Source organism: Rhopilema esculentum, chromosome 6, assembly GCF_057945365.1.
Source record: "Rhopilema esculentum isolate cy_ngs chromosome 6, ASM5794536v1, whole genome shotgun sequence".
NCBI classification, from domain to species: Eukaryota; Metazoa; Cnidaria; class Scyphozoa; order Rhizostomeae; family Rhizostomatidae; genus Rhopilema; species Rhopilema esculentum.
This window is the reverse complement of record NC_142820.1, coordinates 3,954,944-3,971,597: the sequence shown is the minus strand read 5'-3', so window position 1 is coordinate 3,971,597 and position 16,654 is coordinate 3,954,944. Positions and strand designations below refer to the sequence as shown.

Here is a 16,654-nt window from a genome sequence, read left to right as displayed (position 1 = left end):
ATATTTGCTGTTTTGATCTGTTTCGGGGTGGCTGGAAATGAGGAGTGCGAATTTAAATAGATATCAGGGTAACCCGAGAAAGAATCAACACAGTCTAACAGGGAGCTTGCTAGTTTGTGAATAAAGCTGGCCAATTAAATATCCTATTGGTTGGACTATACAATAGACCTATTGTTACGTATCCAATCAGCAACGGACATAAACGCGCTGCAAAGTCTATTGTTAACTTTGAACGGTCTGATGGGACAAAGTGCCTTTAGGACAAAAAGACCAAATGATTAATTGTAAGTTTAGGTAGCACATCAGTTTTAAATAGAGAATCTAATAAGCTAAAATTCTTACAAAGGTTCTGAATGGTATCATGGTCACGAAGTGTTCAATTTGAAGTTTGAAACTAATTTATGTGATGACTTATACACCAAAACGTTTTTTCTAAAAAATTAAATATAAACCTAAACTACAAATCTTAGTAAGGCAAATACTAACAACAACAACAACATATAATAATAATAATAATAAGCATTAATCTACGTAATTGTTCAAACTGGACATGAAAGTTTTTTTCAAAATATACAGCAAAGAGCTATTGTTTAACAGATCTTCGTTAAATGGACAGCTCTCATTATAAGACAAACAGTCAACAACACCCCACCAACCCCTTGAAACTTGGTATGAGAAAAAAGTGCAAATCCACACTGTGTCAATGCAAAGATAATGGTATACCTTAAATGACAAAGGGTTACAAATAGGGACGGTTTACTGCGTTACAAAGGATGTGGTCACAATATTTTCTTGGGAAAGGAATGGATTCCCCTCCAAGCTTGGACCGCTTCGATCAACTCTGCTTTCTAAAACTTCCCACCTACGCAGCTGCACCTGTCTAACTTATTGTAAGCTCATTGACTTAACAAATCAAGGAGATCATCTAACCTAGGACTACGGTTCATGCGCAGTTGGCAGTAAGTTGCTACAGAGACAGGTTTGTGGAAAACTGACCAGCATACTCTCTGTAGTTGGCAGACTGTCAATGGATGTATAATTTAATAGAGGTACGGTACAGAACATCAGCAGCGTTGCCAGCGTGGTACGATTAGGAGGCAAAGGCGAGTCGAGCCGATTAGGAGGCAAAGGAGGAATTTGGGGTCTACACCCTTTTGAACGCCAGAAAACACCCTTCTTCAAAGAGAATTTTCAAAAAGAACTTTTGCTTCCCCGTCGCTGCGCCATTGCAGAATATCAGCAAAGCCTTTAACTTTATAAACTCGCAACCTTAGGGGAATGAAGTGCATATTGCACTGTGTCGGAATGAATAAATGTCAAATAGAAAAGCTTTAAGTCACTAACACCCGTACCCTAAACTGAAAACTAGCCTATTCGGACTATTCATCTTCGTACAAAGATTTACTTGCTAACTCAAAAGAAACTACCATACATGTCCAATCAGTTAGAATTCTAGCGCTCGAAGTTTATAAACACTTAACAACCTTAATTCTGTTTTCATGAAAGACTATTTTGTACCCAAAACAACAGGTCATAACCCTCGACTCAAAAATCCCTTTGACATTCCAAAAGCCAGAACTACAAATAATGGTATCAGATCATTAAGTGTTCAAGGGCCTAAAATCTTGAATTCACTCCCGAAATCAATAAAGACAGCACAAAATACCCGACAATTTAAGAATTTGATCAAAACTTGGGTCCTTGAAAACAAGTGCGCATGCTCGTTTTGCAGTAAATGAACTGTCTTATGCAATCCTTGAAATTGCTTCATGTTAGTCTTAAATAGAATATATTCACTATTGTAAAACTAACATCAAATAATCTACAATACAATACAAATATAATGAAAAGGTTGGGCTGAAAACAAAACTACAGATAGCCAAAGCCAATATAACAAAACTATTCCATCTACAACAACTATTCGATCTTTAACACTTGTCAGGCATGTCTTTGCAATACTATTCTTTATTTAAATACGCAACTCACCCTATGACTCCACAAATCTGTTTGAAATTTCTCAGATCTCCAGCCACAAATTCACTTAAAAGAGATTAGACCCTCCTCCCCTCAATCTCTCGTCGAAAATATCTAATTCCAGACAAATTGATATCCTTTAATTCAAATAACGTGTGGTCCTGTGAATGATTTTCATGGTGAACTATCCACTTTATGATAAGAATAAATTGAAAGCTTTCATGGAACCAATAGCAAGTTGATTGAAGCATTGCCCATTCTTGCAAGGGTTAATCTAAACGTTATCATATGCACAAGTGACAACATCAGGTTGCCGGAAAAACAGTTAAGTAAAATAAATTACAATGAGTTTCAAATTTATTTATTATCATTTGTTCTTTAAAAAATTTAGGAATACATCTGCATATGATCAGTTATCGGGCATTCTGTCACTTTTACTGAACTGCTCGTGGGTCGAATCCAATGTTCCGATTTTGGCTTCTCTTTCCTCGTGCCAATGACGTCATACCAGCGGATAAGTATAACAGACACGATGGAAAACAAGGCCGCAGCAAACACATGGCCTACAAGGAGGTGCTGAAATACAAAAGGGTATAAGAAGCAAAATTGGGAGAGGTTCTCAACAAAAACATTCGCTGACCATGCAATTTGTTTCGCAGATGCTGTTTCGCAAATCGAGATTATCGTTTTGATATCAAGATAACCAACAGCAGGGCTACTTCTCACTGCGTTTGCCAGGAGAAATGAAGGTAAACCGCGTTAAGTGGTGTACTACGTTTTCAAATAATGAAGTGCTTAAAATTTGGCTTGCATAAAAGTTCTGTTGAGCATCATTTCCTTAATTGGTCTGCTAATCAGAAAATGTATTCCGTCCACCAATCAGCTTCGTAGGCAAATCCAGTCCATTTCCGAGGCTTTAGCAAATCTGCAACCACAATCTCGACAAACACTTTTTAAGGGAGGTTAGCGGTTCCCTCTGTATTTAAAGACATGTCCAAATGTATTCTTGCAAAAACCTTTGCTTTAAATTTTGTAGCAGGCTTTTAAAAGAACTTGGTTCAAATGCGCACGGGTTCTTGATTGAAAAGAGAAGATGTCGAATATTGCTTCATAATTTTGAACAAATCTTACACGTTGATTTTATTGATAAATCAATCAATGTGCTGCTCAAAATCAAAATTCAAATTGGGCGTTTGGCGGTACGATTTTGAAAAAGCGTGTAAACTGAGAAAAAATGGAAGTTAAACCCCTCTATCCGCTCATTATAAATATCACAATGATCCTCTCCTAATACCCATCTTAAGACTAAAAGTACGTCCGATTCCTGATGCCAGATAAGCACCATACTTAACGTCGTCTTTACGCATATCTTTATAAGAAACTATGCTTGGCATTTGTACTCTGTTGGTTTAAGTGCCAAGTATAAAGTTTTTATAAGGTTTCTTAAATACCAAAGTGCTTAAGAGCTACTTTTTAGAGGAAAAATATCAGACAAAAGCGCAGGGTAACGAACCGAAGGCATGTATAGACCCGAACAGAACAAAATATTCTTCTCAATTGAGCCATTAATAGGTACCTAACCGTCTTTGTCATCTCATGACGCATTTTTTATCAAATGTTTCTTATTCAAAATGCTACAGGAAAAATGATTTTTCTTACGACAAAAACAACACAGACAATTATGGATGTTAAAAATATGTAAATTATAAAGAACATATCTGTTTGAGAGTACTTGGTGGGTCATTGGCAAATCTCTCTGTGATTACTTATCATGGATGCAAGACATTCATAAAAATCACGTAGCCACTATGGGCAGCGACTTAAATCATCTTAGCCAAAAAAGGTCCAATCTGCCATAGCTCTATTCATCTTCCACTTGGAATCTTCAACTGTGAGGTGAATCAACTATACAGCATATAGAATAAATTGAAGACGCACCTTTCGTAGAAGCACTGGCTTATTTCACAGCAACAACACAAGCTCCAGCCCTTGGTATGGTGAGAGGGGCAACTTTTTCCCAAACATCGGTTTCGGCGTCATAGGCCTCCACAGCAGACAAGTACTTGAGGCCATCGTAGCCTCCTACAGAATAGAGACGATCTCCTAGCGCTGCGAGTCCGACAGCATCTCGGCAATTTCTCATGGCTGCAACAAGTGACCACTGATCTGCAAGAGGGTCGTATCTTTCAACTGAGCTGAACTGCTTCGAGATGTCTTGACTGCATGGCGTGTCATGCCCACCAAGGGCGTAGAGATAGCCATTTAAGACGGCAACACCAACTCCTAAAATGATATGGTCGTAGAATTAGCAGACTCTAGAGACTTAACAGTCAATGGTAGGGAATTATTTTTGTCTCACCTTTCGCTGTCAAGAGATTCGCTCAAAAATTGCCTGCTAATTAAATAAACATTTTGGTTTAGATATATATCAAATTTTTTTATACTTCTTACACGACTTTCTTTGCCTCAAAGGAAACAAAAAATAACCTCTCTGGTCATAGACATATGGCGAAGGCTAGATATACCGTAGAAGAGTTCTTGCTTTGACGAGTTTTGTCTGCCTACAAATTCGATACCTAAGTAGAGTCAAACAGGAGTCTTAGCGTAGGCAGGAAAAGTTTATGATTAAATGATTTAAACTAAAACTACACTTAGATAAAACTAGGCAATTACGCACAACATGCATGAAATATGCATATCCAATAAATCTTCTAGGAATTGCGCCCCGGGCCCTTTTCATTATCTCCTCTTATTCTAGGAACAAGCTCGCTCACCTCCTCGGCGCTTCAGCATAGGTGCAGCCATGGACCACTTGTCAGTGTATGGGTCGTATACTTCGACAGAGCTAAGACAGGATGATCCATCTCGACCACCCACCGAGTACAGCTTCCCTTCTAAAACAGCGCAACCCACTGTACTTCTGGGGGTGTTCGTCGGGGCAACAAACTTCCACTGTCCAGTTTGGGGATCATATCTGCAATGATGAAAAAAATTGTCATGTGCTGTGATAATAAATGGCTTTTATACGTTAAAAGTATGTTTTGTTGGACTTAGCTTTCGAAAAATATTGACTTGTCTTCTATTTGTGTTACTTACAATTTTAAATTATTAATTTGCGCATATTTTTTTCTTTCAATTAGAAGATTTTGATCCAGAGGTAGAAATTGCCTTTTAAAATCAGTAAAGAAGACAAGTTCTAACGAGCACGTGACACTGTGAAAGGATCAATTTTTGGGTTGTTTACTGGCGTCTACTCCTTTTTTCTTTAGAAATTATTGACTTAAATTATTGGTAAGGTTTTTGGTTCTCCACAATTAACCGCAAACGATGAACTGAATTAAGCTTCTTTGAATTAACAATTTTGTACTTCAATTCTCTTGATCATCCCGGTTCAAAAGTGTTATAATTTTCGTGATCAATAATTCAAAAGCAGCTTGGCTTTCGAAGACTGTAAAAAAAGGAATTGGTATTCAATATTTCATCAATATACTAACACATGCTATGAAAATGTGGTATTTGATAGGCATAATATTGAATATATCAAACACATTTTCTTGGGAGCCAAATACATTTTCTGATGAAATCACCAGCAAACAGTTGGTGGTGAAAAGCGTATAGCGTATTTACAACTTTCTGAAAAACTTAAAGGTGTTTTTACTTGAATATTGATAAGTTATTGCAAAACAAAGAGCCGATTTTTGCTGAAAAATGGAAGATGCCTAGAAACCTTGCGAAGAGGATCAACCTCACGCAGCATACGCGTTTTTTTATGCTCTTGTAATAAGCCCCAAAGCAAATTCCCACGAAATTCAACAGCTGCAACTGCATTCAACATAAATACGTCTCTAGATAAAATCAATAGATCACGTTAGAGACGAGAAGTTGTCAATCAATAAATTTTGCTGAAATGATTAGCCAAAACATTTGTAGCTGGAAACTTCCCGAGTACTAAAGTTTCTTAAACGAGCTCTATTGAAAAGGGAAATTGGCTTTGTTGTTAAAACCAATAACGAAAGCTTAAATTAAATATAATATGAAAACATTTATATTGAAACAAACTGAGACTGGATTGAAGTATTAGATAATGAAAAGTCTGGTGGAATCCCCTGAAAAATAACAGGCTTGTTCTTCTCAGACTTTTGAGTTGCTTAGACATGGGATTCACCTTAAAAAATTTTAACGTACCTCTCAACTGTATTGAGGTAAGACCATCCATCATGTCCACCAACTGCATAAATGGGACCACCCAAAACAGCGACACCAACTCCATGTCGATGGGTCAGCATGGGTGCAAGAGTCGTCCATTCACATGTCTTTGGGTCATAGCATTCAACATTATTCAGCGTCTTAAGGCCGTCCCTTCCACCTAGGATCAATTGAGGCCTTATCATGATTTGTATAAAGGAGAACCAGTCACTATTTACGGGACTGCATAAAATGCTTTAAAACTAAGCTGGCTAAAAAGGGTCCCAGTTTTAGCATAGATCACACAGTTAGAAAATGTAGCTTATATACAAAGAAACAGACTGAGATATATAAATGCATTGTTACATAACTCCAAACACAGTCAGACTGGAATCACAATGGCAAGGCAACTAGCAAGCCAAAAGTGCTCTCTGATCAGGATGTAGCTAAGGAATATTATAATCCCAATTAAATATACTATTTTAAATGGATATAAAGCTGTATATCAATCGTTATGCTGGGACATCCAGATGATAAAGAAAATAGCAATTTATAAGATGGATTAGCCAATGAGCTAACAAGAATTCCAATTTCAAAATTCGAATCTATTTCAGTCTAAGACTCTGTTTGTGACCTTGCGTCTGAATGTGTCTTTGCCCAAAGGTCTTACCGGTGAGGTATAGTTTATTATCAAGAACAGCAACACCAAACTGTAACCGACGGGTTGCCATGGTAGCCACTTGCTTCCAAACATTGGAACGAGGGTTGTACTCCTCAATGCATAACGAAGCGCCTTTTAAAGAATCCATACCTGAAACGAAACAACGGAATATTGATAAATAGCTTTTAGCGACTAACATAACTGCAATAATGATGCAGTACAATTGCTTGTAGTACAATGAATGTAGTTCATCAGTGCTATTACTAATTTCTGGCATTCCTATGTAGAAAGTTGAAATGGCATCTATTCTTATGCCTTGATCGTTCAAAGATGTGCCATGATGTCGAATGTCCCTGATAAAATGTTATAGAAGTTGCTAATTCAAGATCGAAGCATACTTTCCAAGTTTTTCATCAAAAATGGTAATAATAATCGAATGTTTTAACAGGGTAACCTTTCGGTACTAGATATACTGTTATCAATAGGGTCCTGATACTAAAGCATATACTAAATAGAAAAAGATCTAAAAAAACCACATGCGTTCAAATCACAAGTTAAAAGGTTTCGCATCATGAAATGATTTTCTAAAAATTGTCTAAAAAGAATACTCGATTCAATCTTTCTGGCAAGGCATTAAATTCTTTTTCTGTCAGATAACACTGAAATTTAATTGTTAAGCGAAGGTGAAAATGAGAATAAAAATTTGTTTGATATTTGATGTCTACTTAAATGTCAAATGCTTAAACAAGTGTTTAACTGTTTTGCCTAAACAGACAAGGGATAAACAGATATGGTTCTTGGACAATCAGCGTTATATATAAAAAAATCAACTAACCACCAATGGCATAAAGAACACCAACAGTCCCTTTCCTGGGCTTGGCTTTCAAGATTGTAAGCTCCTCTCGTTTCTCTGGGACAAGGTGGTATTTCATGGCCTCCAAAAGTAAGTCTTTGCAAAAAGCGTTCTCTGCAATGGCGGGAAATCGGGCCACTTCATCCACTAGAAATTTCGGTGATAAAAGAGGCAGACGAACGTGCATTAAAATGTCCCCGATAGCAGACTTTCTAGCCTCGTAATCATGATTTATCCAGCTCAAAACACAGGAAAATATTTGCTCCTCGCTTGTCACATTAATGTCTTCCCCTACTAAAATATCACATAGCTGGCCACTATTTAGCAAAAAAAATTCCTGGTTTTTACAAACATCCAAGAAATGGTCTTGAGTATATTTATCCGCAATGGAGAACAATTGCTCGCAGCTATGCGCATCTGCAAAGGCTCTGATACCTAAGCAATTGGACGGGTGCAATTGACTTTTCATAAATTCACAACATGCGTCCCTGACATCCTTTATTTGAAGTATAGACGAGGATGCAAGAAGGCTCTCGACATTGTCAACTCTTATTTCCAGCTCAGAAGTATAAGCATAATTTATCAGTGCTTCCAACGCCTCTGGTTCGATATTATTTATCGTCACAACATTTTGACGTGTCTCTGCTAGCTCTCCTGTGAACATGGCACTGAAATAGTCACATAAGGAACATATAACGATTTTATGTGCCTTGATCTCTTTATCTCCGGCAACAAGAACTACATCAGTGAACTGGCCTTGCTGCCGAAACTCTGCCATTTTCCTGAAAGATTCTTTAATCCGAATTTCCGAGCGATGGATCACTTTATCCACAGACGCACAATCCATCTCTTCAAGGCAGCAGGACCATTCTTGTTAAAGCTGCTGGTAAAAAAAGAATGACATTTAACAACCTGGTTTTCTTCGTACTAGCTGTAACGCGGAATCTGGTTGGCAAAATCATTTTAAAAAGGCCTAATCCATAAAGGCGCCAAGAAGATACTATACAATGCATCCTACAAGCCGTCAAACGTTTAAACGTCAGGGAAAACAGAACCATCGAGCTTAATTTCTAGCTTGTGGGTGCTTACAAACAGAGTCTACAACAGACAGTGATTTTACGAGTTTTGGCTAGGACACATTACAACATATGGCAATTTTTAAAAAGAAACAGGAAAGCATGGTATAGACCACTGACCACTAATTAATCTTCAAAGGCAACAAGCAGTCTTTTAATTACAAATGATAATCCAAACACTTCGATGGATTCAGTCAAAAGAGGTTTGTTCATAAAAACGTTTTCTATACCTTTCAAAACTGGAATGCAAACTAACCTCCTGCTTTCTAGCGGAGAAGGTCTTGGCGTATCCAGTTGACTGCGCTCTATAGGACCTCATTTTATTAATTTATCTCTAGGATTCATTTACACTCCTTTTTTATAAGAACCAGCAAATTGTAGTTCAGGCTAGCTGATCTTAATATTTTGAAAAATCTGAGTCTGGATTGTTCTTAATTTGTTCTTATAAATAGTGTATCTAGAAATTCTTGCTAGAAACACACAAACATTAAACAAAAACATAAATGAAAGAAAAAGTCACAAAATTTGAAGAGCTGAAATTAAAGAGTATTAACTATCAAGAACCCTAACCCGTAGAAAGAGCGTTGGAAAGCAGTTTGTGACTGCTTTGAACAGCTTGTGATCGTGATTCAAGCCTGTAATTAAATATAAGATAAACTAACAAGATACCAAGCAAATCTACATTGATTTGAGGAAGTTTTATGCGTAAGAAATTTGTGAAAAGCCAATTGTCTTCATCAGGCACAAAGAAGGTTCCCGCTCCGTAATGCTTCTACGCTTATACGGAATCATCACACCCAAAGCCGGCGCCCACGCCATTCATCTTAATCGCGAAACAGTCTAGCGTTTATTATCAAACCGAGGAAATCCGCGCACAAAAGGAGTTGCCACAAGTGCTGGCAGAAAGAGAGCGAGATCTCCCTCGCAAGTATAACATCTCGCTATCTCTTCGTGCATCTGGCAGTTTCCTAGAGCGCAAGGGAGCTGCAGCCCCACACTAATTTAGGTTGTAACAGAACTAGTTTCTTGAATGGGATGTAACAGAATCTAGGACCGCGCACTGCTTGTGACCGCCAAATAGAAGATACGTTCAGATGCCATTATAGGGAGGCTAAGGGTTGGTAATTGGTCAAAGCGATGGGTTTTTAACTTGCAATTACCTAGCTTAGATGCAACAGAGTTACTGAATTCTCTGTGATGCCGAGGATGCATTTAATGTAACAGTAAAAACGAGTGTTCAAGAAAGAGAGTTTCCGAGAGAGGGCTTTGCCCCCTTGACACACCATGGCCCCCTTGACACACCATGGCCCCCTTGACACACCATGGCCCCCTGATAGACCAACCATGGAGCAAATTTGTTAGGTTTTCTGTACCTTTATTCCACTGATAAACAAGGTTTACTGAAACCAAATTCTATTTTAAAATGTCTACGTACTATGAAATGCAATATCGGTTATCAAAAGAGATAAAACCAAACTTTATCAATGCTAAAGGCGCAAGCTCAATCATAAATTCTTGTGTATTTTTTTAAAAATGATGCTTCTCAAATACAATATCTTTAGTGAAAACAAACCGAAACTGAACAGGACTACAACGTTGTAGGGTTATAATTCTAGTAGATTTCTAATAGAACTCTAGTAGAACTAACGCCGATACATCCAGAGACATAACAACTAAATATAACTAGAAATAGCTCTTGCTAGTACTGCCCGCAAACAATTAGTTCCTTGATAATGATTGTTTTGAAAATGTAGGTCAGGATATTCGAAGAAGACACCATCTTGGGTTTTCACAATTCTATAAAAACAGCTGCTCTAGTTGAAGCTAAACTATTCTTTTTATCAAGAATTTTTGGTTTTCAGTTTGCCTTTGATTTAAGTCCAACGCCCTTTTGAAAATCATGAAGTTTTTCGAGGGTTTGACATTTATTTTTCGATAATCACGACAATCATAACTTTTGCTCGTACGGTCTCGAGTTTTTGGGAGAAAAGTGTGGCATTCGACTGGTTTTGATTCCCAAAACTTCGAATCAAAACTTCCATCCATTGTGGAGAACCGAGCTGTGATGCAGCACCGTTTTCGTGCCAAAAAACCGAAGGCCTTTAACAGAGTCTTGGCAGAGCAACGCTCCGAAGATAATTCCCTTCCGCACAAAGAGGTGGCGGTTAACGACCTCCTCGACAAAGCCGATTGATTGACAATGAAATTGATTGACAGTTGTCATGGCAGCAGAAAAGTGACAAAATCTGCTGAAAAAGTGCTGACAACATGAACTGAAGCTTCCATATGCTACTTATACGCGGGGCAGACTATAAGCCCTTCACTCGCGCGCTATCGCGCGCGAGTTGCGGGCAATAACAACCATAGACCAAGTAGCTTCAACTGTTGCCTGATGATCACATTAAGCATGAAACTCAGAGTAGCAACTTAGAACCGTCCTGTTCTATACACCCAATAGCATAATTCTAGTAGAATTAATATACTGTACTAAATAAATTTAATCAAAAATTCAATAATTAACAAAATGAGTCAGACTACTGAGATTTAGCATTGCTTATTTAGTTAAACCAGTAGCAAACTGAAAGCAAAAATCTCCCTGCAAAGAATGTAAGCAAAGAAATAAAACTTTTCAAAGACTAACTTGTTCATTCACAATAAAGAATTAGCTCTTTTCCTGTAATTCATACAATATTTGATAATTGCAACTTTTTTTCGATAGAGTACTTGAAATATAAACCTTTGAAACTTGCTTCCATAAGACAAGGGGTTTGTTCCTACTGAAGTAATAATCTAATTGTGGGTTCCATTATTGTGTGCTTTGGTAACAAAAAAGAAAAGTAGATTGAAGCATTCACCAAGAAACAGTGCATACACACTATTTGCAGCTAAGGCTACAGTGTATTGAATTAGGTCTTAATAAATGTGATAATTTATACAGGTCTGCAGACATTGAAGCACATATGTGGAAAAAATAGCGCTAATGGTATCAAGAATGGACTAATCTTCACCAAACAAGGTCAAGAGTAGATAGTGCTTAAAGTAAAGAAACCATGCCATATTTCTCAATACAAACACTGCTCTTCATCAAGTTTAGCAAATAATATAAAAACTCATGTTATTTCGGTTACATCTAAAATCAACCAGGTATTTTACTATTGGTAAAAAAACAGAGTTGAAATCCTATAATCATATAGGATTCTAATGCATTATTGCAATTTGAACAAAGATTTAAAGAAAATTTGATTGGACTAAATTTGAAACTTAATGTTGTTAAATTTGTCAACTAAAATAAATCTTGCAAAAAAGGTCTAAGCATGGGCATGTGGATGGTCAAACTGAACTCACAGGTATTTCAACAAAGATAAAACATGTACAGTCATGTTATTTCAACTCTCTTTTTCTCCTTCTTTGAACAGTGATCAAGCTACAATTGCATGAAAAATGTGTGACATATAGGTTGCTGCTGCACCAGTCTCATATGTGTCAGTAGCAGCCATTCAATGCATTAGCTAAAACAGTTACTGAAATAGGCATTCTCACAATAGTGTCTTGTTCAATCCCCAAAGTTGTTGGGAAGTGAAATAATAAGCTATGATGTGTTTCAAATGATTCAAGAAAAAGTATTAGACTTTGAGATTTTGAATGGTTTGTCCTTATCAGCAACTCATATTTTAGACTTTGATGCCAAATAATAACAGGATTGCTTGTCAGTCTGCTAGGTATGACAGTTCTAAACAAGATCTCATACAAATTTGGTTTTAACAATCAAAGGGTATGCAAGTATAATTATGATGCCATAATACAATTGCTGATTGGATGGGCAATTTCAAATCTCTTCTCAATCTCACACTCTAAACTAATCTCATGCCTGCATTTGCTTCTCTGCAGACTGGTTCATCTGTACAATTGTCTGTCCCTACATGTCATCAGCTGTGGTTACCAGCTTTATGTCTAAAACTATTCAGATTTCAAAGTCTTGGAATTGCAAATTTTTCCTGAAAAATCTAGGGTTTTTGAAAAAAGTGATCTCAAAGTTGAAAAAATAGTAAAAATAATGCAATATTGTCAGTGACATACATGAGAGTAAGAATTTTTATGAATGAAGCTGTCATCAAGGTTTTTCCCTGTTTTCTTTTCTTTGAAAAGTGCACAGTTAGTGGATGGGTATATTTGAGGAATCTTTTGAACTTTTCTTTAAATTTGTCACAATATTGTAAACATTGAGAAAACAAATTATCCACCAAGATCTTTGCATTTTTGGCAAATCTAAAAGACTGGGCATTTGAAAAATGGTGGGGTCTGAACCACCCATTCATTCTTTCCATGTGCCACTGCTTGTATATAATTGCAGAAGGATTTCATGTTCAGGCATGTGGCAAATAAAATATATGCAGGAAGTGAACCTGAATGGAAAAAATAAACTAGTCCATTGACATTCATTTTAAACTGGCTTTGTTGTGTTTACTTCGCACTCAACTCCTATCTTTTACAGTTTGAAAATCTAAAAACTGCATGATCTCTTTCAACTTAAACTTTTGACTTTTGTGTATGAATCTGTCAATAAAATATCCCCTACTTGTTTCCACAACTTGTTTAAATCTGTGGCGTCCACACATCAATATGGTACACAACAGGCTCGCAAGGACAATATGTTTTAACTCAAAAAAATACCAATCAATATGGTCTCAGATCTATACATCAACATGGATCAAAAGGCTGGAATGAAATTCCTTTAGATATTAAACGGTCACCATCTGTTCATATCTTTCGTCAAAGACTCGAAGCCTTTCTTTTTGAAAATAATTATTGTAGCAGCTTATAGATAGTAATGATAACTATTTTCCTCAAAACGTTTCTTAGTTATATTCATCAATTAAAATTTTCCCATAGGGGAATGCCTCTCCTCGATTAGCTTTGCTACTGAGAGACCTCCTCCTTAAAAATTCCTCTTCATGTAAATTTTCTATTTTTTCTGTTAGTTATGTTTAGTCTTTAAACTTGTATTGTAACTTGTAACCTATAGTTTATTCTAATGTTTTGACAAAATTTGTATGTAGTGGAATTTAAAATTATATGAACTGAACTGAACTGAACTGTGTCATCCTGTTTTAGACTTTTTAAAGTACCAGAACAGACTTTCAAGGTCTGCTAACAATTCAGGGGATCTAAGGAAGCCCCCTTGTTGATAACAAAAAGTTAGCTATTTTCTAATTTATTCATTGTTTTGTAAGAAAATTGAGAATCGTTGAATATATTATCAAGGTTTGACCCGCAAAGGGACGACATGAACAGTCCATAAGTTTAGGTTTTCTCGGCAATTATATCAATACCGCATTCTTTGAGAGATACATTCTTTTGGACCAGCATGACATAGCAATGTGCGAAATAAAAAGCTCGCTTGGGTGACATTTGCAACACAATTTGTAGCCAGAATCATTCTAATTTCTTTCTAAAAATTAAAATCTTTGAGATAATAAGTGAAAAACATCTTCGGGACTGGCCAGTGAAAAGCATTATAACCACATCACATTGAATGCCATATGAATGTTTTGGTTAGGCCGTCCTTCCCACTGAGCTTCCGATACAAGTTGAACAAACAATGGCTTTATGGATTTAAACATTGACACTAAACTTAAAATGACACTATCGTACTTAGCTGGATGCAATACTCGTGTATTGATTCACAATTTTGCTTGAATATACCTTCAGACTTCCGTTTTGCTGGAACGGTGTAGCAGAGAGGCAACAGGCAAATGCCACGGAAAAGCTTTCTGAAGAACGAGGACGAATGCCTACCAAACCACCTATAAATTTGCATGAAATGTAAGATACATACTCATAAAAGTTGGGTTTGCAATGTTCGTCGATAATTTCGCCGGAAAACAATGATATTTGAGCGGAAACGTCCCCTTCTTCGATTCCTTCTTTGTTATGATGCCGACCAGAAAGAATTTTCAACAACACTGATAAAGCAGCGACCACAATAAAACGCGGAACAAAGAGCAATTTACAGCAACAATGAAACACCAAATGCTTGTCACAATACAACCTCTATTGAACTCCCTCTCCTTTTCAAGAACAGTTGTACTTAATTTCTCCTGCGTTTGGAGGGGGGAGGGGAGTTAAATTTATAGGTCCACTTTCGGAAATTTTATAGGTAGCATAACGTATACATAGAGCTAAACTTTTGAAAATGTCAGTGTGATTATCAATATTTTTTTTGCTCCTTTGTTTGCTTGAGTCGAACTACTGGTTATGTCTGGGCAAAAATTGTTATTACTTGACAATAGGAGTATGGGCGTGTCATAAATAGAACTATATTCTTTTTTATAAGAACAATTTTCATAAATATACGAGCCTAAAAAATGGCCAAAAGTTAAGAACAAATTAAGAACCAGCTTTGGCTGAGCTGTAAAATGTAATTTTGAAAAATTCTTTTTCTATACAAGTTTTTTCGGTTAATTTCCAAACTTTGCGGCATTAAAGGGTGTTTCACTCACTTGTTTCAAGTGAGGCCTGAACACCCAGCCCCCCCCCCCCCCCCCCCCCTAGAAAACACTAACTAGAAATTGCACTGGTCACACCTCCTAGTAAGTTAAGAACAAATTAAGAACAATCCAGCCTTATATTTTAGAAAAAGTTAAGAACATCCAGATTAAACTTCAATTTAATTGCCTATGTAGAATAGCGTAAGGAAAATATCTGTTATTTTCATTCTTAAATGAGATATTTTTAACTTCATGATGATGCGTTAACGGGACTTTTTTTTCTTTTATAAGATGTTTAATGAGATATTCATAAAGAAATTTCATCAAAGTTAAATCTCTTGGTGTTCATTTGGATGAAAATCTGTCAGGGAAGAATCATGTTTCGTATTTGAAAAACTGGCTAGAACTTGTGGCCAGTTCTCAAATAAAACAGAGCAAATCATACCTTTACACCAAACATACTTTTCGGCCTGTCGTTGAAACTTTTTATTTTCACTTTTCCTACAATACGGTATGTTAGTTTGGGGTCTTTCGTGCAAAACAATTATCGGTCCAGTGTTTTGTGACAGGAAAGAGCTAGAAGGGCGATTTTATTTCAATATATAACTCCATATTCTACACGTGTTATTTCTGACCTAATTTGATAACTTTGTTTAAATATGAATGTGTTGAGAAAAATTATCCCTCTTTCTTCCTTTCTTTGAGCCTTGAGGTTCCTTAAAAATGATGTACTAATTTCCTAGAATGATTGTATTGATACTTAATATTCTCGTAGTTTAGTTAACTGTTTGTATCGTTTTATTCATGGATCGTATGCAGTGGAAATTGAAATAAAACTAACTGTATCCAAATAGAATTTCTAAGAAATAAAATATTTCAGTCATAGTAGCGAGCTAGTATATTAGGTTGATAAACAGTGTTATTTCTGTGCCTAAGCAAAAATTTTCTAACACTGCTACAATGCTTGACAAAAGTCTTTGGTAACCCTGCGATCGATGAAAGATTTTATTGAAATAAGTTTTCGACCTTAAGATTTGTTTTATTTAATTTATTTTCCTTTTCGAGTACTTTTTAACATAGTAAATTTCGGCGCATTAAAACATATGTCTAGTTTTCATGCAAATTCAGCGCAAAATTTTCGAGAGCTCATCTAAAATTTGAGCAAGAAACCAAGTTTCATGACAGAAGAAATTTGATATAGGATAAATGTCCCTAAGGTTATTTAAAAACGTCTTGAAAGGAAATTGTGAAACAATTAAAAACGGACGGCTGGACCGTAGCTCATTCATACCCTTGTTCAGGGTCGCAGTGGGCTCGGGAAAACGTCTTTATCAATTAGGTGTACATTTTCAAAATAAATAGTCAAACGACTTAAATGACGTCAGAGAAAAACGAGAGCTACTAGTCCCAGTCCCCT

At 36.5% G+C, this 16,654-nt stretch overlaps 1 protein-coding gene across 3 annotated transcripts; it reads right to left on the bottom strand.

Moving 5' to 3' along the window:
• Positions 1-281: 281 nt before the first annotated feature.
• On the bottom strand, positions 282-14,745 carry LOC135686836 (kelch-like protein 5). Of its 3 annotated transcripts, none has more exons than XM_065203191.2 (7): positions 14,586-14,745; positions 7,656-8,556; positions 6,830-6,970; positions 6,160-6,340; positions 4,749-4,948; positions 3,913-4,257; positions 282-2,550 (listed from the first exon to the last, which is right to left on the bottom strand). In XM_065203191.2, exons 2-6 carry the CDS (start codon positions 8,518-8,520, stop codon positions 3,932-3,934), a joined length of 1,713 nt encoding a protein of 570 aa, XP_065059263.2. In that variant the 5' UTR covers positions 8,521-8,556; positions 14,586-14,745; the 3' UTR covers positions 282-2,550; positions 3,913-3,931. The 3 variants fall into 3 exon arrangements, with proteins under 3 accessions (XP_065059263.2, XP_065059264.2, XP_065059262.2); XM_065203192.2 differs by lacking the exon at positions 14,586-14,745 and adding an exon at positions 14,453-14,576 and having other exon boundaries at positions 7,656-8,553; XM_065203190.2 differs by having other exon boundaries at positions 284-2,550; positions 7,656-8,553; positions 14,586-14,743.
• Between the last annotated feature and the right edge of the window lie 1,909 nt (positions 14,746-16,654).

Coding starts and splice junctions, on each gene's coding strand:
- LOC135686836 (XM_065203191.2), bottom strand. CDS start 8,520: ATGGATTGTGCGTCTGTGGATAAAGTGATCCATCGCTCGGAAATTCGG. Junction 6,341..6,829: donor TAATAAACTATACCTCACCG/GTAAGACCTTTG, acceptor AATTGATCCTAG/GTGGAAGGGACGGCCTTAAG. Junction 4,258..4,748: donor TATGCTGAAGCGCCGAGGAG/GTGAGCGAGCTT, acceptor ATATCATTTTAG/GAGTTGGTGTTGCCGTCTTA.